General features: G+C 38.1%; 1 protein-coding gene across 1 annotated transcript; it reads left to right on the forward strand.

Moving 5' to 3' along the window:
• On the forward strand, positions 1-26,428 carry LOC147633164 (MADS-box transcription factor 6-like). Its single transcript, XM_086805695.1, has 6 exons — positions 1-117; positions 25,596-25,657; positions 25,816-25,915; positions 25,992-26,033; positions 26,169-26,243; positions 26,300-26,428. Exons 1-6 carry the CDS (start codon positions 43-45, stop codon positions 26,426-26,428), a joined length of 483 nt encoding a protein of 160 aa, XP_086661821.1. The 5' UTR covers positions 1-42.

Genomic DNA, 26,428 nt, shown 5'->3' on the forward strand with positions numbered 1-26,428 from the left:
GAGAGAGAGAGAGATTAAATTTAACAATTTTATTTTGACAGGATGCAAAAGATATTTGAAAGATATGAAATATGCTCAACGATAAAGAGTGGAAATGTTATAGCATCAAATACTGAGGTACACAAAATGTTACTTATACAGAGTGATTATGTTTTAACCATAATATGAGTATATTATATTAGAAAATATATTTTTTCCCACTACACTATCCCTATCCAAATGCAATGAATAATGCTTCCCTTAACATGTTGTGGGAAACTTGCTAGTGGCATCCAAGCTCATATCTTTGAGGACTCCAACCTAGTGGTAGCTAGATCCATTCATTTTCCTCCTTCCTCAAACTATCATTATAACGATTCCTCTCCTCATACAAGGACACTCACTCCTCTCTACTCACACACTCATGAGCATAATCATAAGAGGAACATGTACCAAGAATGAAGCTTTGTCACCTCTTAACTCTCTCACTCTCTCTCTCTCTCTCTCTCTCTCTCTCTCACCATAGACACAAGAGAGCAAGGAGATAAGACTAAACTTAATTTGGCATAAAGGGGGATTGTATCTTGCATTATGAGAACTTTTTATTTATACAACTAGCTTTATTCACACTTGGTCACCCAAAACTTTGAAAAATATGAGCTAAATGATTACAAGAGATACATATATTTGGCATTGCCAACCATTCTCATAATTATAACAATTATAGTGCCATTTCATGACACTTATTGTGATATATCTCTTATGTAACAGAGAGATGCTAATTTAATCTCAAAGTGGGATTAATATTTTTCCTGTGTTGGATATTCTGTCCTTGGAATCTATTGTCACATGGCCTATTTCCCTAGATATTCTTTGTAGCAACTCTTTATAGACTAGAGGATGTAAAGAGTTTTGTTGTGGAGAAAGTAGAGATACCTCCACGAGCTGGTATCAATCATATCCTTAAAAGTAGTATGCATATATGATGGTAGACAGCGTAGCCTATGGTAGTAGTACATGATACCACTATCGAAAGGCTCTATGTTAAGATCAGATCATATCCTCTCATTGGTTATTACAGCTGTGGACATAATCGTCTTGGATATCAATGAAAAGAAGATCAGTTACAAAAATTGCATAGTGGCTACTACAAGTGGATCTAAGATCCATGCACTGTGGTGAGCATAAGCTACCATTTTTTGTTTTGAGAGTCAAATTTTATATGCTCAAAGTAAGGAAAGTAGTAAAGGAAGGGTGAATCCCAAGACCGCCTTTATTTGAATTATCTTTCAATGAACCTTATTTTAATTGGCATGTACAATGGATCAATGCAAAGGTGCCATGGGGATGTCCTGTAGATGTCAGCATATTGCTTTATGGCAAGAAATGGCACTCCCACCAAGCTTGCTTTTATGGCAAGGAATGGCACTCCCGCCAAGCTTGCTAGATACCAAAGTTTTCTATTGGAATTTGGCCATCAGTGTCCATCTAGATTTCTTCAAAACCTCCCCTTGACTCTATTAAATTCTCCTTCTTTTATCATTTATAAGCATGGGTAATCATAAATGTGTCAGTGCAGATTTCAAGAAAATTAGCAAGCCATGGGTTAGTGAGCCTTGAGATTCTTGCCACATTTGTCCATAATGACTCATGCTGATCCAATTGCCCAAGCTCTATTGCTTCTAGTTGGTCCTGCCTGACTAAAGGATATGGTATACCTATAGCGGTTGGGTCACCATTGCATATGCTTCTACTTCTATAGGAATCATGGGATCAAAAGGTGCTTGGTACGTGAGATGGGGTTTAAGTAATGGATTCCTTCTTGTGATAAATATTTTCTCATACTCTGCTGCTAGTAGATCCAATATTGGGTCGATGCGGTAATAATCCGCCACTTCATGACTTTGTTGAGTAGTAGGTTTGGCCTTTGGCTGGTCGTCCAGGGGTTTCTGGGGGTTGAGAGTGTTAGTGGGGAAATCAAAGGAGGAAGAGGGAAAATAACTCTTAGTTAGTGGTACATTAGTATATCGATAAGAGGTGATTGGACTAAACACCAGGTAGGTGTAATAAACAAATCATGAAGTGCATGGAGGTCTTCTTCCTCAAGGAATGAGGGGTATTAAATGATGTGCACTTTCTCAAAATAATATACTAATGATGTTAGTAAAGTATACAAACATGCACAAATGATATCAAAAATTTTGAGAATTTCATAAGGATAGTAAGATTTACTACTATGGAGGACAAGGTACTGGTATGTATCCTAGGCTTCTACCCATCGTGTGTGAGTATACAGTCAAGTCTTCTACCCCCATCGTGTGTGAGTATATAGTCAAGGCTTTGTTGTATTTTAGGGAGAGGAACAATAAAAGAATTAATGTTAGTAGGTTTCACGAGCTCTAGGATCTCCTCACCTTTATTAAAGTTAATTGAATGTATAAGCAATCTACACTAATTGATTGAACTTTAAGTACAATCAAGTGTAGGGGATATATATATAGAGAGCTTGACCCTCCCTTAGATCAAGAAGCCTCATAAATATAGCCATTATGACTATGGGATTAGCATATCTTGTTGTATTTTGTTGAATTAATGCCAAATCTCCTTGGGTTAGTTCCTCACTGAGACTTATGTTATACTGACAAAGAGAGAGTTTTAGTTAAGTGAATAACAAGGTAAAGGTCTGTGTGCAAGGGCCTGAGGAACCACTGGAAGGTCAACCAGAGGCAATACCCTTTACACTAGCTTACCAAAAGGATTATCATTTGCTTTGACTGGCTCCCTAGGCTAGCTTAGTTGTTGTTGGATAGCTGCTACCTAGGCTTCTTGGTCAGCCTAATGCAGTGGCCACCTCTATTTCTCTTTGCATGGACTCGCAGAGGCTTCAGTGAGTTACATGTTCTGAGTGGTGAGGCCATCTCTCTTCTTTGTGAGAATATCCACCTCTATTTCTCTTTATTGGTGGGCTTCATGAATTATAGGTTTTAAGTGGCAAGGCCAACTCTTTCCTTTGAAAGGATCACCATCTCAACCTAACTGCTTGGATTGTGTGTGCATCCAAATTTTGTTTATTGAGATGTGAGATTTAATGGATTTGTAGCATGTTTACCTTTTTATATTTCAAGCCCTACAAGGGTTCTTTGAGATTTGTGGCTTGGATTTCATAATTCTCATAACTTATTTCATATATTTCCTTTGCCTGCACACTAATTGACCTTCTAAAGGTGTCATTTACACCTTTAAGGTTGTTTAGCTTGCAACTCCTCCTTTTCTTCTAGTCTTTTTTCAAGGGCACAATAGTTATCTTCCTCATCAGCTAGTTTGGCCTATACTTCTAGAAATTTAGTACATGCCTTGGCATGTAAGGTGACGAATTTGAGCTTATGTTGTTCTATGAGGCTCTCCACTTGGATTTGCAACTGTGTATGGTGGTCCGCACTTCCAAATGTAAAGGCATAACCACTAGTAGACCTCCTGTCATACGAGCTACCTGCCCAATCTACGTCTGTGTAGCCATGTACATCCAAGCCTTTACCATGCTCATAAAGAATACCATAATGTGTAGTGGTCTTTACATAGCGCATAATGCGTCTCATTGCATCCAAATGAGGTTTTTTGGGACTCTGCATAAATTGGCTTACTAGCCCCACAGTATAACTGAGATCCAAGCACGTGATAGTCATGTAAATAAGACTGCCAACCATCTTTCTATACATAGATGGATCATCCAACTCTTCACCAAAATCAGCTCGCAGCTTCACATTCTGCTCCAAAGGTGTACTCATTGGCTTACACCTTGTCATCCCATATTTTGCCAACATATCCAATACATATTGGTGTTGCACTAACCATGTCCCTGCATGGTCTTTGATCACTTCAATCCTAAGAAAATATCTCAATTCACCCAAGTCTTTCATATCAAACTGCCCACTCAATGTCTTTTTGACATGCATAACATCTGTAGCATGATCTCCTGTGACAATCGTCATCCACATAGATGACAAGTAAGACAATCCCATGATCTATCTTCTTCACATAGAGTGAAGAATCTGTTGAAGAAACCTGAAATCCAAGGGAGATAAGATATCGGCTTATCTTATCACTCCAAGCACGAGGTGCTTGCTTCAAACCATATAATGCTTTCTTTAATCTGCATACATGAGTGGGGTACCTTGGGTGTACATATCCTTATGGCTGTGCCATATAAACTTCCTCTTGTAAATCACCATTTAGAAATGCATTTTTCACATCTATTTGATGCATTTCCCAACCATTTGCTGTAGCCATAGCAATGATTGCTCTTACTGTTTCCATCTTTGCAACTGGACTAAATGTTTCATCATAGTCCAGTTGTGCATAACCCTTAGCTACCAACCGTGCCTTATGGCACTCAATGGAACCATCTGATTTACATTTTACCTTATAAACCCATTTGCAACCAATGATATTTTTACCTTGTGGTAAGGCAACCAAATCTCAAGTGTCATTTTAAACCAATGCATCTATCTCAACATCCATTGCCTTCTCCCATATATGCTTTCCAATAGCTTTTGTATGGCATGTAGGTTCTACATGCTTCACCAAAGAGGTCATATATGTGTAATGCATAGAAAAGTCATGATATGTCAACCTATCAAACAACTGGATACCTGACCCTTTGGGACCTCCGTAATGCATGTGGATCACTCTGAACACCTGTCACTCTAGTATGTGGAGGCACATATCTATCTTGCCTTGCACCTGGTGTGTGCATAAAATTGGTATGCCAAGTTCCTCATCCAAACTCTCTGAACTTGATGACTCATAACCTGTAATGCTAATTCCTTCAACCTTCTTTTTCTCTTTATCCACAGCACTACTCCCAGTGCTCACACTCTCATGTCTCAAGCGTCCTGACCATGGACGTGTAGTGCTACTCTCAGACTCTGCTGGCCTAGACATAGAAATAGAACTTGCTTGTGGCAAGTTCACATGCACATCAGCATCAACAGAATCAATGACACCCTCATCCTTTGCCTTGTACCAACTAGCAAGTTCATCAAACACCACATGTCGTGAGATGACCACTTGCCTAGTTTGTGGATTGTAACATTTATATGCCTTGCGATCCTGTGCATACCCAACAAAAATGCACTTTTCTGTCTTAGGATCTAACATCTTCCTTTTCTCATCAAGCACATGTAGGTGTCCAATGTCTAGCCTAAAACCTGTAAGCCACATCTCTGGCATACTTCCATGTATGACTGTTGTGGGTGTCTTATTAAGTACATACACCGCGGTGGCACATGCTTCTGCCCACACCAATAATAGTCTGGCATGCTCTTTTCATTGAGCATCACCCTGTCCACATCATAAATTACTCTATTCTTCCTCTCAGCAACATGAGGTGTATACATGCAAGTTAACTGCCTTCTTATGCCATGCTTTCTCAAAAAATTCTCAAAAGCATGTAAGGTGTATTCACTGCCTCCATCTGTCCTCAAACATTTTATCCAAGAGAGCCATATTGCTTCTCTGCAAAGGCTTTGAAGTCCATAAACTTTCCCAACACTTCACTTTTCTCTCTAAGAAAGTAAATCCAAGTCATTCTGCTGAAATCATCAATGAATGTCACATAATACAAGCTGTTTTTAATGGATGGGTTTTGTGCAGGACCCCATACATCACTATGAACTATCTCAAGTGGCCTACTACTCATGTTGCCTTCTTTAGGAAACGACAACCTTGCTTGCTTTTCAAACTGGCAAGCATCACAAACATGTATATTCCCATCATACTTGAATCTAGGCAGCCCACTAACAAGGCCTCTTGCCTGCATGTTCTTTAACCTTTGTATGTTCACATGTCCAATCCTTTTATGCCACATGTCAATGTCATGTACCATATTTTGGCTTTTAGAGAACATGGCTGATTTCAACTCAGGAATCCCAGTATCCAACTTAAATAACCTACCTTCTATCTTGCCTTTGGCAACAACAATGACTCTACATCCATTTTTGAAATCCTCATTGAAGCATCCATGCTCGTTGAAACAAACCTGTAAACCTTGTTCCACCATTTGACCAACTGAGGCCAAACTTTTTCTAATAGAAGGCACATACAAGACATCTGCTGCCATAGACTTTGTTTCCCCATTGTGCATAACCAATGGTACACTTCCAACATGTTTGATAGCATGTTGGGTATCATCTCATGTCTCCACATAGTCTTTCACATCCATAGGCTTCATATGTTCAAGCCATTCGTCATGATAAGTCATATGGTTTGATGCTCCAGAGTCCATATACCAAGTGTCATCATTGTCACCATTTGTCATCATAGATCCCACAATATGTTTCATGGCAAACAAGTGATTTGCACTGCCATCATACTGCTTGATGCAAAAATTTTCACCATTTGCATAATTTTCATCATGTTGTGCATAATGTCCACCATGTTGTGCTCCACCCCCTCTCAAATCATTTTGTTTGTGGAAACAATCACGTGCCATATGACCAAATTTCCCAAAGTAATGGCATTCCACATTTTGCATAGATGTTGGTTGGCCTTGCCAACGTCCTCTACCACGAGGATTACCTCTGCCTCTTTGAGGTGTATATCCATGACCACCTCTAGCACCATATGTAGGCTGAAAATTCTATTGTGTTGGTGACTTATCCTGCCATCCACGACCATTACCACGACCACGTGATACAAATCTCCCCTTGCCTCTAAATCCCCTTTGCGAATAGAAAGCCTGATTTCTGCCATTATCATCATGGCTCTAGTAGATGCATCATGAAATGAGTCACTGAGTTTGATTTCCTCAACAAGCAAGAGTGAAACCAACTCATCAAAATCTGGTAAACCTATACTCCAAATAGAGATAGATGTATCAAAAGACTTGTACTCCTTGCCAAGACCACGTAAGGCAATGTCTACCAAATCATCATCAGGCATGGGGGCATTGATTGTTCCCAATGCATCTACATACTTCTTTATCTCTTGTACATAATCATGGATGCTCCTTCCTTTCCACTTCACATTATGAATCTGTTGTCTCAACTGAGACTTACGAGCACTAGTGTCTATATCAAACAGCTTTACCAATGTATCCCATGCATCTTTAGGATTCTCAGCATCATGTATATGTATGAGTATAGCATGCGAGATACATATAGACAAGTAATGCAAGACTTTATATGCACTCTTTGACCATTGTTTATGAGCTACAACCTGTTGTTGTGTAGGTTGTTGGGGTAGTTTCGGTTCTGGCTCTGCACCTGTAACAAGGTTTCAAAACCCTTTTCCTTTCAGAAAACTTTTAATCCTCTACTTCCATGCGTGGAAGTTCTTCCTATCCACCTTTTCACCCCCACAATCTGTATTGGGTTGTCTGACATATTTGCTCAATGATGCAAATGCACCTTCCGTACATGTCCAAATCTATAAACAAGCCTTCCTCAACTCAACCACACTCTAATAAGTGTTCCAGATACTCCAAAGTACTCAACGAACTTCATTGTTGATGTAGAAAATCAAACTGACTACATCCAAATTGAACTGGCATACACAGTCCAAAGTACCCTATTTTGGCATGCTTTCCAAGGCTTCAAATTGCAATATAGTGGTTTAATCAAGTGTGGATAGCTTGCATTGACACCTAAACAAGCTCAATGTTGCATATCAACACCAACCAAGGTGCGTACATACCAAATTTATCAAATCTCCTTCTCTATTTTGAGAAAAACTAGTAAAACCAGTATTAATCCCACCCTAATTTCTTTAATCCTTGTTCAAATTGAGAGCCCAGGATTTCATTATCTTAGCAATGATGTGTACTAACTCCGTGTCAAAGAAATTAGTCTAATTGTGAATAACGAGTGATGAGTAATTAGTCGATTAATCACTCATTGTCTCACTAATCACTATTAATAGCTCTGCTAATCCTTCATTAATCAGCTCAAATCTTCATGTTGCTCAAGGTTGAACTTGCAAAGACCTTCTCTGCTTCAATATATAGCCAATTGCTAAGCTTCCCATGCATTCATATCATCCATTTGGCATCAAAAGACCTCAACATTGTGAACTATTTTTTGCAACAAAGAATGCACTCCTAGCCTGCAGAATTCAGCGTCGCCTGCTTGTAGGGGTTTTTGGAGAGTTTGTACACACAAATGATTACTCATATCCTTAGCAATGACCTTCAAAACCAAAATTTTTCTCTTATTTAAATGCATCAATCTTGTTCCAGATTTACTCTAGGGTTTGCACATGATTTGCCAATACATTAATCCTTGTCACATACATGTTCCTTTGCCAGATTATATCCATTTTCACAATACATCACTGCTTTCAAGCTCCAATGGAAACCTTGCAAAAACCAGAATTTTATTTTGCTTTGGGCAACCCTGATTTACCTTGTTTGTGCTTAAATCACCTGCAATTCACTCAAGGTTGTTTAGCTTTGCTTACCCATGGTCCTTAGCTCTCATATTTGTTGAGAGTATTTGTGTGCTCCAAGCTTCACAGCTCGAATGGTTTGCCTTACAGCTTCTCTTCACAGCTTCTTCTCCCTCTTCTCACTCTCACTCATAAACCCTAATTAGAGAGCACTAAGCTCTGATACCATGATAAAAAATAGATTGAGAGAGGGAGCACACATAGAAGAGTAAACCCTAATGTATATTGCAAACCCTAACCATAGAGGGAAGCCATCTCCCTTCTCACATAATGTATAAAGCCATGATCCATAATCTACAACACACTACTTGTGTTGTGTCTACACACAGCTAACCCTAGCTAATGTCCACACAACTATGACCAGCTGGACACGGTCATTTATGTCTCACACATGTTACTACCTAACATGCCAGCACATAGTGCAACTGGCATAAGCTGACATCAAGCTTGAATCTCAACAATAGCTAAATTTAACAGGGAGCAGTTCCATACATGGAAAACAAAGACCCTGTATTTGCTCATGAGGAAGAATCTATGGGGGCTAGTTGAGGGAAGAGATGAATATCCAGAGGAGCATGGGAAGGATGAGTGGAAGAGAAGAAATGAGAAATCATTAGGGCTCATTGCACTTAGCTTAAATGATGAAATCATTCACCACATTGCAGGGATACAACAAGCTAAAGATGCATGGGATGAACTTAACAAATTATTTGGCACACTCAAGCAAAGAATTCAAAGATAAATTTGGTAATGCAATTCTACAAACTTGACATGAAGGAAAGTGAACCTCTAAACACAAACTTAAACAAATACAAAAGCATTAAGCAACAACTGGCCATTGGGAATAAGGTCGAAGATGACGAGGCACTAGCAGTGCTTTTGAAGAGTGTGGACAAGGGAGAGTATGAGAACATTGTGGCAATCTTAAAGAATATACCAGATTTGAATCTGCATGAGATAGAAGGAGCTCTACTAGAGCAAGAGAACAAGGTCAGAGAAGAAAGGGTTGGACCCAACAACAAGAGAGGAGAAAGCATTCTACACCCGAGGAGGTCTTGCACAAGGACAAGGACGAGGAAGAGGTAGGGGAGGAGGAAGTACCTTCACTTGCCAACCACAATTGTAGGAACACATAGCTACAGATTGTTACAGAAAACCAAATGAAGAAGGATCGACATCGGCAAACTTCATGGAGACTGCTAAGGTAGAGGAGTCAGGACATCTTTTCTAAGAGAGAAACCCCACAACCCAATGTAACCTATCCCAATAGAGTAAAACCACCTCTGAGTCACCGATGATGTAGACCATGTGGTAGATGTATGTGTGAGAACTTTAGTCAAGGTCATGGGCACTTGTAGTAGCCTTGGACACATAGAGAGAGAGTGTCAAGGACTATGAGTTAGGGACTTGAGGCACTGGTCACGGGCTACCAAGTAAGAGGGAAACTTGGTATAGGGTCCAGGTGTGCTAGAATTATTGACTTGAGGGGAGGTGTTGAAATATGCAAGTGAATGGGTGTGTGCAGGAACAAGCTCTTAGTAGCAAGAGACTGTAAAAGTAAGTCTGTAATTAAGTGGGTAGAAGTGAAAATGTGAGAGGAATCTATTGATGAGAGAATCAAGGGTAGCATGAGTGAATATAGGGGTGTGGAAAGATTCTAGGAAAAGGTGCCCCCAAATGTAGGGGAGGTGGCACAAATCAAGGAGAAATCAGTGGGATTAGATGCTTGGCATCTTGTGGATGTAAAACCTATAAATTGAGGCATTGGCCTAATGAGAAATTTCTGGTTTTTTGAGTATCCATGCCTACATTATCCTATTAGATTAATTGCTCACTAATCTCATCTAATTACATCATCTAATCACTTGCTAATTATGTTGATTCTTGCATTTGATCCACCATAGCTCATCACATTGCTATAAATTAACAGATATTAGGTGTATGTACATGTACTCTGTTTAGATTTGGTGGCCTATAGGTTGTGCTAAAGCACCGTTGTTGCAGAGCCAACAGTCACAGTAGAAGATACTGCTATATTACAAGTTGCATAAAAAAATTATCTATTTGAAAGTTTTTAATTATTGCAGAGGAAAACATGTCTGACGAAATTAGTCAGATTGTCAGTGAGAAGATGGACAAGAATAACTTCCATTCCTGGAAGTTTAGAATAACCAATTTTCTTATGGGTAAAGGATTTTGGAACTACATGGAAGGAGACAATGAGGAGCCTCTAGAGTTGTTTGAAGAAGAGGATGCCACTCCAGTAGTATAAAGGTATTCAAGGATAGAATCAGGGTGCAAGGAAAGTCATATATTGGCTTTTGGATCAGTGTCACAGACACAATGATAGGACACATATAAGATGCCAACACTCCAATAGTTGCATGCAGAACCTGGTGTAGATGTTCCAACCTAATACAAAGGGAAGGAAACTACAAGTAAAACAAGAGCTACATATAGTGAAAAAGAAAAGCATGTCTATCAATGAGTATCTTTTAAATATCAAGGGTATTGTTAAATCCCTTGGGTCTATCAATGTATCGGTGGTGGAGGATAATGATTTGGTGAGTGTCTGTTTGCTTGCCAGAGTACAAGCCATTCAAGACCTCCATTGTAGTAAGAGAGAATATTCCCAACTTTCAGGACTTGATGTCTATGCTAATCATAGAAGAAAAGTATTTAGGTAATGAATCTTCTTCACAAAGCAAGAACACATCAGAACATGCCTTCTACTCCAATTCAGGTAGATGCAGAGGTAGAGGTGTGGTTGTGGTTGAGGCCAAGGTGGTGTGGCTGAAAAGGAAATCAAAATTTTGGATAATAACATTCCAATGATTTTCAATAGCAAAGCAAGCTTAGCAAAGCAAGCATACATAGGTGGAAGAGGCCAGTCTAGAGGAAGGAGGAGCCAAAGAGGCTGAGGTGGTTTGCAAAGAGATCAAAATGCAGATAGCATAGAGTGTCATTATTGTGGCAAACCAAGGCACATGGAAAAGGACTACTATAAAAAGCAAAATGACATTAAAAGTGAAAAGTTGCAGCAAGACAACTATGCATCATCTAGTAAACAGGGTGGTGATGAAGTGAGCAGTCGTTTGTGATACAGCATATACTCAATTCCACAACAGGAGATGTGTCAGTATCTCAAGATATGGTATGTGGACTTTGGTGCCTCTAACCACATGACTAGTCATGATGAGTGGTTTAGAGACATGCAAAAAATGGAAAAACTAAGTTATGTAGAAACAAGTGATGATACTGCACATCCCATTATGCATGATAAATTTCCATTGTCTATGTAGGATGGCAAAATGAAGTACTTGCTAGATGTACTTCATGTTTCCAAATATTACAAAGAACCTAGTTTCTTTTGAACAAATGGTTGAGCAGGGTCTGCAAGTGAGGTTTAATGCTCAATGATGTTTTGTGGAAGACTTCAAAAAAATCAGTGTCGCTTGGTTGCAAAAGGGTAACATAAATGGCAGGATGTTTCCTTTGGATGTGAACATGCGTGAGGTAAAGACAACCATGTTTGCGCATGGAACAGGTGTCATTGCAGATATTAACATATGGAACAAGTGTATTGGTCATATGAATATGCAATAACTAAAGTCTATGTAGGCCCAAACTATTTCTATAGGTTTTCCAAAGTTTAAGGTTGATGGTATGCATAAAGGTGAAGCATGCTAGCTTGGTAAGCAAGCTAAACATGCTTTTCCACATGAAAAGCATGTCACTGCAAGGCCATTAGATGTTATACATTTAGATATATGGGGACTAGCCAAGATTGCAATAATTGTAGGTATTATGTTACATTCATTAATGACCACATTATAAAAGTGTGGGTTTACTTCATGAATGAGAAACGTGAGGTGTTTGCTCACTTTTAGAGATTTAAAGCCTTGATCAAGAAGGAAAAATGCATGAAAATAAAATGCCTCAGATGAGATTGTGGGGGAGAATATTTCCTTAGTGATTCATCGATTTCAAGAGACAGTTTACATGTAGGTACACTCCGCAACAGAATGGTATTGAGTGAAGAAAGAAAAAATAGGCACATTACAGAAGTGGCACTTGCCTTGAAGGGGATTGAAAAGAAAATGCTACATTTTTTTTGGCATAAGCAGTAGCAACTGCTATGAACATTATGAATAGGACATCCACTGTAGTTGTTCATAGTATGATACTTGAACAAAAGTTTACAGGCATAAGACCGAATGTGTCTCACTTAAAATTGTTTGGGTGTACTTCATATGTGCATGTTCTTGATGAAGTGCCTAGGGCAAAGAAATGCATCTTTATTAGTTATGCTATGGAGTAAAAAGGTTATAGATGTTATAGTCCTACCTTGAGATGCGAGTAAGAAGAGATGTTATCTTTGATGAGATGTTATCTTTGACGAGATGAGTAGCTAGTATGCACCAGCAGTGAAGACAACAAAAGATATAGATGTAAGAAACGTTGATGTTGCACCACATATAGAGCAGCAATCATATGTGCTTGGAGAGTCCTCTAGGAGTAGATCCAATGTTAGCCCATGGTCAGGTAGGTTGAGGAGAGATGTAGGTACACATTTATCATGCAAAGTGAAGGACAAGGTAGATCAACCTTTTGTGCCTGATCTGTCAGCAAGACACTCATATGTAGATGGTGACTCAAGCGGCTTTGAGCAGAGCCTTGATGAGGAGCTTGGCATTTCGTTTGTGGTGGTTACTCTTGGTGTAAGGAGAACTAGGGCTATTTTGAGGACACCTGGCAGTGATCGAGGAGGTGTACGCAGGTCTACGAGGGTTAGGTACTTTGTTGAAAGGTTGAGATATGATGAATATGCAACCGATCATTATGCTTACATATTTAAAGTAATATAGAAAATTGAGCCCACTTGTTTTGAGCTGGCACTTGTGGAAATAAGAAATGGAAAGATGCCATAAATGAGAAGATGGTAGCATTAGATGCAAATGCAACATGGGAGTTAGTGCCTTTGCCAAAGGAAAAGAAGGCAATTAGATGTAAGTGGGTGTAAAAAGTCAAGCATAATGCTGATGGTTCAGTGAGAAGGTATAAGGCAAGATTGGTTACCAAAGGCTATGTGTAGACTTATGGCATTGACTATGAAGAGACATTCAGCTCAGTTGCAAGAATGGCAACTATGAGAGCTGTCATTGCTATGGCTACCAACACAGGGTTAGTCTTTACATCATATGGATATAAAGAATGTCTTCTTGCATGGTTATTTGCAAGAAGAAGTATACATGATGAAACCACCATGTTGTGAGAGTGATGCACACCTAGATTTTGTATGCAGGTTATGCAAATCCTTCTATGGCTTGAATCAGGCACACAGAGTATGGTTAAACAAGATTGGGGAGTATCTTGTTACCATTGGATTTCAGATATCCCAATGTGCAGTTTTGCCAAGTGTGAAAGTTTTGTCCCTTGAAGTGGAAGGTTGTATCATGTGAGGCCATTAGGGTCGAGAGAGTTGAGCAACACACTTGAGAGAAAGTATTGAAGAGGGTTTGACTTAAACATTAATACAAGATTAAAACACATGATGTGAGTAAGAAATGGTAGAAAGAGTTGTGTACACAAGAGAGACAACAAGGTTGGGCAAAATAAATTGATTGATTACTTCATAGGCGAGTTCCCTTTTATAGATTCCATACAATTCAATACCACCTAGTGGTTTCATCAAAACAAGTGGTTTAATACAAAACTAAGTGCTGGAGAAGCTTCACCCACCAGCTAAGTGATTTGGTCCCTTTCACATGTACATGGTCCATTTGGCCCCATCCTTCTAGGGATGTGTTTAGTGCATATTTTAACATTTGGTCTAGTAGTACTACAGACATGAGATCTACCAGTGGTTTTATGTTCTTATTTGGAAGTGATAATGTGAGTTGGAGCAATAAGAAGCAACCAAAGTTGCCTCATCGAGTATAGGGGTAGAGTACATAGGTGCTGCTATGGCAGCTTGTGAGGTAGCTTGGTTTCAAAAGCTCCTTGGTGATATGGGTGAGCCCATGGATAGAGAAATTGTCATTTATTATGACAACATGAGTAATATACAATTGGCCAATAACCCAGTATACCATGCTAGAATGAAGCACATTAAGGTGCACTATCACTTTGTGAGGGAGAAGGTTCTAGCAGGTGATGTAAATCTATTATAAGTCAGCACACAGAGGAGCAGGTGGTTGACATTTTCATGACGAAGGCATCAGGCATAGAGAAGCTCCACAGGTTTAGGAGCTTACTTGGAGTGCAATGTGTGGAGTTGATCTCAAGGGGGAGTGGTGGGATATCGAGCTCAACTAGTGCTACGACCAGCATTAATGGCTCGCTTGTGTGATAGCTTGTACACTTATGCCACTGGCATGGTTGGTGAGATTATGGTTGATATGTTGCTAGTGGATAATAGGCTATGTGATAGCCAGTTTATAGTACTAGAGTATGGCTTAGTTATAGTGCCAGCTTATATAGTCAGGTTCACATTATAGACCGACCATTTTGTATGTTATTGTAGGAGTGTACTTTTCCTTTATGTATGTACTCTTATCTTTTAGTTACATGGTTCACATTATAGACCAACCATTTTGTATGTTATTGTAGGAGAGTACTTTCCCTTTATGTATGTACTCTTATCTTTTAGTTACATGGTTGTAGAGAAGAGAAGAAGATAGAAGAAAATTCAGCCATCCATCTCTCTCTTGTGTCTTGCACTCTCTTGTGTGTGTGTGTGTGTTTGCTTGTTGCAAGGAACTCAAGCTCTCCCTCTCCCCCTACATTCTCTTTAACTCTCCAGAGTCTCCACTTCCCGAATGGGTACTTGCACCAACTTTTCAGTTGTTTGGCACTATGTCTTGGAGTAATGTTTGCCTATAGTTGGGTACTAGATTCAGCACTTGATCTATTGTTATATTCAACTTCATTTTGTTGAGATCCTCCCACCATAGGTCATATTCTTCTTTAGGATTACTGCTCCTTAGTTCTTGACTTAGCATAATTTGGATTTTGTACATCTTTCATTCTTCCTTATTGGCTTCTTTTTCTCTTTCTTCACCTTCCCTTGTCAGTTCTTTTGTCTGGACTTGTTGCGGATTCTTTTCCAATTCCTTTTACAAGATGATTTCTCTTCTCTAGGATATTGTAGGCTCTAGTTGGCACTCTTGCACCCCTTCTTGAGTCATCTTCACACTGCTTAGTGGATTTTTTCCTACTACAATGCCTTATCTCTTACTAACCTGACTTGCTCTATCCGGATTAGTATCAACCTGCTCATTTAGGAGTGGGTTTTTCAGCATTGTCTATACCACTCCTTGTGCACCTTGCACAAGCTTAGTGATTTGTTCTCGAACCCTCTACTACCCTACCCATTTTTCTAGCTTATAATCTTTTTCAGATCAACATTCCTATCTGTCACTGTCTTGACATATTGTGACCTTGTCACTGCCATTACTATTTGTGACTTCTCTTGATGCTTCCCTATCCACTCATCCACTTTCATCATGTTCACTGCTGCATTAGATCCTTTTGGGTTTGCTTCCCTTTGTGTTCTTACTTCTTGCAGTTCTTGTTGATGAGGTTGTCGCATCAAAAAGTCAGTTTTGCCTATGCCTAGGGGCATTGTCATAAAAGCATATCAGCTTAGCTCCTCTTTGTCCGAATCTTCCGCATCCTCCTCTTCCATAAGGTTTGTTATTTTGAGGCCCAATGGAAATGTTTGAGTGTTGTAAAAGCATGTATTAGTGTTGTGGTTGTTCTTATTGTAAATGGCACATGGTTACAATGTGGTTTTCATCTGACATTCTTCTTTTGTGTGACCCTGGTTATGACACTTGGTGTACCAAACATCCGGTCTCCATCCGGATCTTGTGTTTCCTCTAGCTAGCATGGCTAGGGTGCCTTCAGCTCTTCTCAAACATCTCCACTACCTACTTCCTACCTTTCCTCTTCTGAGGCTTCCGCTCTTTAGCATTCGAGTCTTGAATGGAATCTGTTTCAACTGTCCATTGCACTACTATGACTCATTCATGAACATACCAGATACGATGGCATGCACACTTCCTCTTGTGACCTACCTCAACTAACTTCTCTATATCAAAAGTTTTAATCAGGAGAACATGCATGTCCTGCACATGAAAACAATTTAAGCTTCCTATGCTAAACTAACCCCTTAACTTCCTACTCCCCTTTTTAGCATGCCAATCCCTAGCACGATTACCAAAAGTGTCACCATCTATTTAAGACTCAACACTTTAGTGGTTCTGGACCACCTAGTTAGCTCCTGAAGAGCAATGAATATCTCTACTGCTCAATGCAATAAGCCAACGTAGAGCATTGAGCTTTGGTTTGCCCATACATAGGGGAGTTAACCAAGGTTGTGTGTGGGTTAGATAGCCATTCAATAATGCCTCTCGATAGTAGTTAACACAAAAATAGGCATTCATACAATACATGATAGTAACAAGAGAGATGGAACTACCTAGAAGACATCCATCTTTCAAACATTATCACACACACCCACAGGGAGAGTCCCCTTCCTCCTTACATCCATACAGGTACTACCTGATTTCAAGAAAGTGTTATAAAAAGCTGTTATTAAAGAACAAGAAATTATGATTCATGATGAGTCCATTACCGAAGAGAGGAACCTTGATGGCATCTAGATGGGCTATCCAACCACCAACATTAGTTTTCCCTTAGCAGCCTCTGGAGCTTATCTTTCAAGCTCATAATTGTTTCCTAGGATTCCTCAGGCTAAGCCCATGAACCCACCAGATAGTGAGAAGTCTCCTTCTCCCTCCCAATTTCTCGTTAAGAGGGTTCTCCATGGTTTTCTCACTATTTGATGAGTCAAAAGAATTCAGCCTTTACAGATCAAAGTTCACACTCCTTTGTGTCCTGGCTGTGTGAGCCGATCCTAGGATTCTCTCGTAGAAGAATCTCGGTTGGTTATATGCATTATCGTGATGGGAAATGTGAGATCCCTGTCCCCACCGCGCAACGGATTCGGGTGCTAGCAGCGGAAGTAGCACATCTTACGTGGGGCAGGGTCCCACACACGGGTCCTCGCCCATGGATATCCAGGCAGGTGATTAATTCCTCGGTTCTTCCAAAATTGAACTCAAAAAAAACTTCTCTTGCCCGGAAAGCACAGGCGATTCCTCCAGGATAAAATTTTTACTCTAACGTAGTCAAGATCATTACTGATCAAACTGATCCGATTGTATTGATAAAGATACTCGGCCAGATCAAGGAAGAAACTTGCACTTGGATCATAGAGATCAACACTTCTTTCCCCATTAAGAGGCACAGCCGTTGATTTCTATCCATAGAACAATTACTATCCGGGGTTTACTTCATCTATCGTAATAACAGAAAGGAGTCTCATTTTACGGATCCATCAGTCCAACCTAGCCCCATCCAGTCCCATGGGTTAGCCAACCGCCCAACCACTGTAGTGATGGGATCCAATTTAGAATTTGGTTAGGTTTTGTCCCGAGTACCAGGGAAAAGAGTTCCCAGGCCCCCTAGCCGGAAGTTCATGCAAACATAAAACTAGTCACACCACTTACACACCCAATATGAAATTGCCTTTTTCTCAGCATTAACTAACTTTAAAACAATCCTTTAATGAAACCATTATGTCATTGATGACAATCCTCAAAATCTCTGGTTGAACCCAATTTTCCAATCATTCATTCATCGGTGTACTTATGGCATCATTGGCAACCAGAACGCTCACCTCCTGTTCACTCAGGGGCCTTTTCAATAGTTCCTAGCTCATAGTACCCGGTAATATTTTCACATATAAAAATCAAGATGGAATCCTTGTTGAAGATCAGCAAGATCAATCGACAGATCCATATAAGAGAGCCATGGACTCATCCGTTCAGGACCAGCAAGGTCAATCAACCAGATCCATTCCCGGTTTCAGAAAACAACTCTTACTCCTTGTTCTAATATCTTCCACGATGCACATGTGGGTATCTTCGGTGACCCAGAGCCCGAGCACCGTATGGTCAGCACCCTCTAGGATCCTTCGTAGGTGACCTAGCACTTCACTCATAGGCCACTTCCTTGGTCCCTCATCCACTGTACCGGAAGCTCACCATTTAAATCGAACCGAGGCTGGTCAAGACCTCGGTCGACCTTGCTACGCGAGACATCCTCCATTGACTCTCCGTCAGCAGTTGCAACTTTATCAGTTAGGTCTCCATGACCTTAATCCACAAGACGGTCAAAATGCTTCCCCAGCATTCTTGACATAAAACAGTCATTTACAAACAAGTCACAAAATACAGTTTCTATATTGAACTCTTGTCTTTCCACATTATTCCACATTATTCCACATTAATCCATATTATTTAATCCAATTCCAATTCATATGTGTATCCATTCTTGACCAGATACATCATTTTCTATCCCATCACATAGGATTCATTCACTTCACATAACATCCATTCCTATCTTTCTTAATTTACATTACGTCTCCTCACATTTATTTCTCATTATATCTCATTCGTTCAGATCTTATATTATTCATTCACATTCTAATTCACATGACATCTCATCTCATCCATTCGCTCATATTGACTTCATATCCATTCACATTCATATTTACATTCATTATTCCACACACACATCCACATTTATACATCCACATTTATACATCCATTTTCACATCCACATCCAAATCCACATTCATACATCCACATCCACATCTACATTCATACATCCACATTCACATTCACATCCATACATCCATATCCACATTCCACATCCTCATTCACATTCACATACATCCACATCCACATTCCATATCTACATCCATATCTACATTCACACATCCACATCCATATTCACATACATCCACATCCACATTCCATATCTACATCCATATCCCCATTCACACATCCACATTCATATTCACATACATCCACATTCACATTCCATATCTACATCCATATCCCCATTCACACATCCACATTCACATTCACATACATCCACATTCACATCCAAACATCCATATCCATATTCCACATCTACATCATTTCTTTCACATACATATAACTACATCTATTCTTTCACATACATATAACTACATCTATTCTTTCACATACATACATCTCCATCTATTCCTCGTTCGTTTTCATCTAATTGATTCGTTTCACATCCTCATATCTATTTATAGAATACAAGAGAATTTTTATTTTTGATATAAGATTTCTTTACGCATTTATTTATACATAAATTCTAATTTAAGGAGACTAACACTTTCGAAATAAAAAATCAATCTTTTATGCATCTTCCCATGCATAAATTCATTTTAAATGAGAATGACACTTTTGAATAGAAAATCAAATCTTTAATGCATCTTCCTATGCATAAAATCAAAATTGACGAAAATAACTCTTTTGAACTAAAAATAGATTTCTTTATGCATCTTTCCATGCATAAATCCAATTTAGTAGGAATTACACTTTTAGAATAAAAGAATTTTTCTTATGCATCCTATTTATGCATAAAATTATTTATGATGAAAATCACTCTTTTAATATAAAAAATATCTTTTATGCATATGATTATGCATACAATCATTTATGATTAAAATCATTCTTTTAATATAAAAGAATTTCTTTTATGCATCTAATTTATGCATAAAATCATTTATGATGATAGTAATACTTTTATAAAAAAAATAATCTTTTATGCATACTTCTATGCATGAAAATCAATTATGATAAAAGTAACACTTTTACAATAAAATAATAATCTTTTATGCTACCTTTTACAATAAAAGAAAATTATTCCTTTATGCATAAGAATAATAATAATGAATATGCATCTTCTATGTATGAAAATGATACTTTTAGAGTATAGAATTGATAGGAATTACTCTTTTACCATAAAAGATAATTCTTATTTCTAAAAATTTCGCCATAACATCCTTTGTATGGCTGATCATTTTTTAATATTTCTTACTTAATTTTGTCTTAAAAATTAACTCTAATTAATTTAAAGTAATCTATACTAATCAAAATTCACTTATAAAAGAGAAAACATTATAAAAATTTTAATTCCAACAAATTTCACTTAACTAGGATAAAGAAGGGTTGATTCTAAGAAGAGAGAGGAAAAAAGCCTTTCGATCAAGGCATAACATCCATTTATCACTTCAAACAATCATAAACATTAGAAAAACATGAAATCAATAAAGGAAAATACAAGAATCTCTACTTACATAATTTCTTGGAGCTTTCCTTTGGCTTGATAGTTTAAAGGTTCAACTCTTGTTTGTAACAAGAGTGGCCACCAATCTTTGGAAGAGGAAAATGTCAAAAACTAGTGAATTATTAATAAATTCACAGTTCTTGACTTAGGAGGAGTAGAGTAACAGTGCATAAAACACTATTAAGTTTCAATAAAGGGGAGGACTTCTATTTATAGGAAAAAGTGAGCGTCTAACCAAGCCAACTGATTCTAGAATTTTTCAGATCAGTTTGGTCAATTTTTGACCATTTTTTGGTCAGTTTTGCTCACTTTTTGGATCTAGATGAAACAGGAGAGAGAAGAGATAAAAATATCACATTATTTTTGAGTTTAAGACTCATTCAAGCATGAGAAGTAGGAGCCTCATTCATGAGGAAAAAATCCCCATGCAGAGGTGTCAAAAATGCATCATTACTTCTAAATATCTCCCCTTTTTAACTATTAGCCTTGTCCTTAGTCAACTCTTCATCTTATGTGAGTATTTACTCATTTTTGGGAGATTTTTCTTTTATTTCTTCATTTATCTCTTCCTTACATTTGGATGAATCTTATTGGTCCAAAGGAACCTTAATTTAAATTTTTGAAAAAATCTTCACCCTTAGGATAATGCCTCTTGAACAGATTATACTTAATTTCTAATGTACCTTCTGAAAATCTTTTTGAATTTTCGTTTCAGGGGAACTTATTTTAATAAGATGAGATATTTTTCTATCCAAAAATATTAAAAATTTGAATATTCTCTCTCTAAAATATTTTCTCTCTCTAGGTTAAAACAGTTAGAAACAAGATCTTTTATATTTCTGAAGAGGGATTAATTACACGGGAAGATGCTGGACATCTTGAGAGGCTGGGGAGGAATCTTACAGGAAATGTTGTCACCCACAAGCCTTCTTGACCTTAAGTGCATGAAATGGTTTTAGACTCAAAAAAATGTTGATTTGCATACAATTGGAATTACTCAGGTTTGCAATTACTAGATTTTTCAATAATGACAAACGTGATCAAAAATCACAAGCGTAATCACGACAAAAAGATAGCAAACTTTTTGTTTGTTCTCAGTTGTTTTTAGATATCCCTAGTGTTAGGGAGACCTTAGAAATACCCATGAGAACTTTTTTGGATGACACTCAAGGTCTCAATTTGACATGATCATTACAAGGTCAAGAATCACGGATGTGATCCTCTATAGAATCATGGTGATGATCTTCACCTAAACAAGTTTAATGAATGTATATATGAGTTCCTTAAGGTCCTTAATAACTATTTTGGATGCCTATCAGATATTCAAGTAGGCCCTGTGATTGGGTGGCAAATCATGATGTGATTTACCAATTAACGAGCATGATTCAAAGGCATGATTTATGACGTATTAGTCACATGCGTGATTAACAATCATGAGCCATGATCCTAGACCGTGATCCATGATCATGATTGGATAAGATAAGATAAGATGAAATCCATCGAGATAAGGGGCATTTAATGTACAATCCCAAGGTTGGTTATATAAATCAAATTGTTTGAGGATCATGGCATGATCGAAAATCACAGATATGATTTTACCAACTATATATTGAGATGTCAAGCTCAACATAACCTCAAACTCACAAGGTGCCTGCATGATCATTTGGCATTTACATCACTCACGGGTTTTGTAGTTGGCACCGACATATCTTTGTCTCCAGAGATTCCGGTTGGACTACATCGACTAGTCCACATCTACCCACTCCACTTAGCATGTTCACATTATGGACCGCTTGTATATACTCTATTATGTGTGTTAGTCACTTTATCTTCTTTGTAGACCTCTTTTGTTGTGTGAAGAAGAAGAAGAATTTTCAGCCTCTCACCTTGTGTAAGGTTTTTGTGAGTGTGGGTGTGTGTGCTTGTAAGAGCTCAAGATCTCTTCTCCCCTACATCTTTTCATGGTATCAGAGCTTGGTTCATGCTAAGGGCTGAGTGAAAAGCAAGAGAATCACACAAAGAGGTACAAGGGTGAGAGCTTCATTTACTCTTACCTCTTTGTGTTGGTTACTACACCCTTGTCGGGAGCTCTTCAAGAGGCACCGGCAAACGAACTTTGATTGAGGAGATTTCTTGGCGAGAGCAAAGCTACAAGTAAACTATTCTATTCGTTAGACTATAGGGTGACTTTTTTTTCCATTGGATAAAAATTTTCAAGCCAAAAATGCGTTTCGGGTACATCTAGACCTCCATTTTTTAGTTCACAGGCGTTTCCAGGCATTGCGTGTGTAAGTTTCAATTCTCTGCATAACTCTATTATTTGGGACTGTAGGAAGGATGATTGGTTGTACATACACTCTATGTACTACAAAAAGAGGTCTTAAAGTTGCCATTGGGTGTATGTATGCAAATTGAGGTCACTAGTTGTGATAGTTTGAGTGCAATATAGTATAGTACCATTGCAGAGAATACGGCAATTTGTGTAGGTCAAACAAGAGTACTGTTTTTGGTAAATTTGTGTTGCAGATAAGATGTCAAATGATGGAATAAACCATATTGTTGCAGAGAAGCTTGACAAGAACAACTTCCATTCTTGGAGGTTTAAATTGATAAATTTTCTGATAGAAAAAGGTTACTAGGACTACATTGAACTACATGGTCATGTCATGGCCACACCACACATATATAATCCTATATAGATAAACTTGTAGCAATCCCCTTCCCACATAGTTCATCAATCATCACTTTACTTCCTAGTCCTCCATCTTAGAAGTTTGATATATGTCATCAAAGATCTCTTCACTACTAGAGTACACTGTGTGGGGATTTACTATCCATTTTATCACTATTACATTATTATTCTCTATCGCTTTTTATAACATAATTTGAGTTTTAAAGTTTTATGCTCTAAAAGACCCTACTTCTTGTGAGTGTTCTCTTGTATATAGTCTGCGTTGTAGCCTCTTACAACCTTCGCGCATATCATCCTCACCAATGTAAACTAGCATAATGTAAGGCATAATTATTCTTTTTAAAAATTCTTTCACTTTTTTATTTTACATTTGATAGCTTCACATGGGCATGTAGCCTGATTTGGTGTGTACGAGAAATATATGAACATGTCCCTTTTTTATTTGAAGTATTTAGATATCAGGTGACAAAAAAGTTCTTATCGGGAGATGTAGCTTGATTTGGTGTGTATACGAGAAATATATGAACATGTCTCTTGTTTAGTTTTATTATTTTATTCGAAGTATTTAGATAGCAGGTGATAAATGTTCTTATATCAAGTGATGCATTGATATAGTTTTATATTCTAACTATAGCTATATATAAAAAATGAAAATTTTATCTTAAGGATTTTGAACAAGGTTTGGAAGTATTTAAAATACAGATATGGTATGGCATAATAATATCTTTGATTTTACAGAGAGATTCACTAGATCACTTTAAATATAAAAATTTGAAAAGGTGCATGCTTATTGGGAATGCATAATAATATCTTTGATTTTATAGAGAGATTCACTAGATCACTTTAAATATAAAAATTTGAAAAGGTGCATGCTTATTGGGAATGCATAGTGCCTCTATCCACAGCTCAACAAGGTCCATTTCAACCTCGAGTATTTTCATTGAGTTGAATCATTTTTTCACCTTATTTGATTAAGTACCTCTTTCAAAAGTCTAGGGTTAAAGACTAACTTCTAGATAGTAATAGTAGTGAGGAGAAGAAGACTAAGTTTGGAATCTTTTTTATTGACTCGTGTGTCTTCTCCTCAATTACAAGGTGCTCTAAATGTGAGATGCCTCCATTTTACTTTATTTTATGAGTGACTTAAAGTAGGATGCCATATGAACAAAACAAGAAAAACAAGTTCAAAATAGAGGAAGCCTAGACTTCTTATTGGCCTCATTTATGAGGTTTTTAAAATGTACATATGTAATGGTTCTTATAGAAATCTGTTGCTTGTGAAAAAGACTCAATGAAAGCTAATGCTAGTTGTGTGTGCCAAGGTTAGTGGTGGGAAATCCATGGCTTCTTTAAGGTCATATAAGCTTTCAGATGGGTAATCTCCTCGCCCTTGGATATACGAAGGGGGGGCTGAGGTTGACGCCCCTACCAAAGGCTCATTCCCCATGGACACATCATTGAATGATCCTTTTTTGACCTACTAAACAAGAAAGTGTAGAGCTGAAAATATGTTATTTAAATTCAAAACAAGGGTTTCAAGGAAAATTGTGTGGTGGAGTGGCTAGAGTGTGTGATTTGGAATTAGGAGGTCCTAGGTTCAAGTGAGTACTTGCTCTAACAGACACATTTTTTATAATGTGTGCACGATGATTTCAATCCCCCATGCAACATCTGTGTCCCCAACATCTGTGTCCCCAACATCTGTGTCCCTACCGATGCTAATGATGGTAGGGAACATCATATGAATAGTACAATATACCATCACCTTCCTCCTCCCACCCGCCCCACCTAAAAATACGCCAATCTCCTCGCCCATCTGCCATGGGTTGGCAAGGATTGACATTAAAGTATGAAAAGTTCCAACTACTAAGACACAAGATTATATTGAGTGCATGTGTGGTTTCAAAAAGTAAGTATGTGTAAAGTTATATGCCATCGACCAAGAGAAGACTTTTCGAACATCTTTTTATGGGGTAGTATACTTGCAGTTTCATGTCATTGAAGGGAACACTTCTTTGGTTTTTCTTTTTATAGGTAGTATGTGTGAAGTTGCATGTTATTCAAGAGAAGACTTTTTTGAATGTTTTTTTTTTGGACTTTTTTGAATGTTTTTTTAATGGACTATGAGAAAAAGTATTTTTCCCAATGAGCCAAGAAGGACAACATGTCTTGACTTTGGCAAATTTGGTCTTCACACTTAACAATTGGTAAGACCACTAATAACCAATAATGTTGTGTTGTTTAGTATTGGAGGCATGAGGCTGTGCGAATGAAGAACCAACTACAAGTCCTAGAAGAAATGCACAGGTAAGAACACTTTTTCTGCATTGAATATATGTTTGTGCCAAAAATATGCTACCTCAAATGGTTGTGAGCGCCATTTCATTACCTAAAGTACGTATACAGTGTATATACTATTGAAATAGTATACTAAATTTTCTCTGTTTTTTTATCGGTTTTTAAAGAAATATGTCAGGTGAGAATCTAGACAAATTGCAGATTAGGAGCTTGCAAAAGCTTGAAAACAAACTTCAAAATGGCCTATCTCGTGTGAGAGAAAGAAAGGTAATTGTCGATACTTTGTTAAATGGATACGACATTTCTATCCTAAACTAAATACATTTTTTTTTTTCCTGAACAGACACAACTGCTCATGCAACAAGTCGAAGATTTGCGTACAGAGGTGCGTGTTTCATGCATTTTTTTTATTTTTTCTACATAAAGGCTACGAGTAGGATAGATATTTTTTACAAACTAATTTTGTAATCTGAGCAAAGCACACACAATAAAGAGTTTTAAATTGGTCCATTACATTCAGGAGAACTTGCTTCTAGCGGAGAATGAGTCCCTAAGATCCAAGGTAATCAAACCCCAAGACTCAGCTTTTGGCTCAGTTACACACTATCGACTCATTAATTTTTTCTCAACTTTTGGACATAATCGTCATAGATGTATGCATGGCAAGCGCCTGCTGGACGTGTAGACAGGGTGAGTGCAGCTAAGGCGTCCTCAAAGGAAGAAGAATCAAGCAGCAAGAGTGTTGCTGAAACCACCCTTCAGCTGGGTTACTCTTCCTGA

Source organism: Cibotium barometz, chromosome 12 (assembly GCF_041138505.1).
Source record: "Cibotium barometz isolate CiBa-2024 chromosome 12, ASM4113850v1, whole genome shotgun sequence".
NCBI classification, from domain to species: domain Eukaryota; kingdom Viridiplantae; phylum Streptophyta; class Polypodiopsida; order Cyatheales; family Cibotiaceae; genus Cibotium; species Cibotium barometz.

Excerpts from the sequence above, each read along its gene's own strand:
- LOC147633164 (XM_086805695.1), top strand. The coding sequence starts at position 43 with ATGCAAAAGATATTTGAAAGATATGAAATATGCTCAACGATAAAGAGT. Across the intron at positions 25,916-25,991 it reads CTCGTGTGAGAGAAAGAAAG|ACACAACTGCTCATGCAACA; the intron begins GTAATTGTCGAT and ends TTTCCTGAACAG. Across the intron at positions 26,244-26,299 it reads AAGACTCAGCTTTTGGCTCA|ATGTATGCATGGCAAGCGCC; the intron begins GTTACACACTAT and ends TAATCGTCATAG.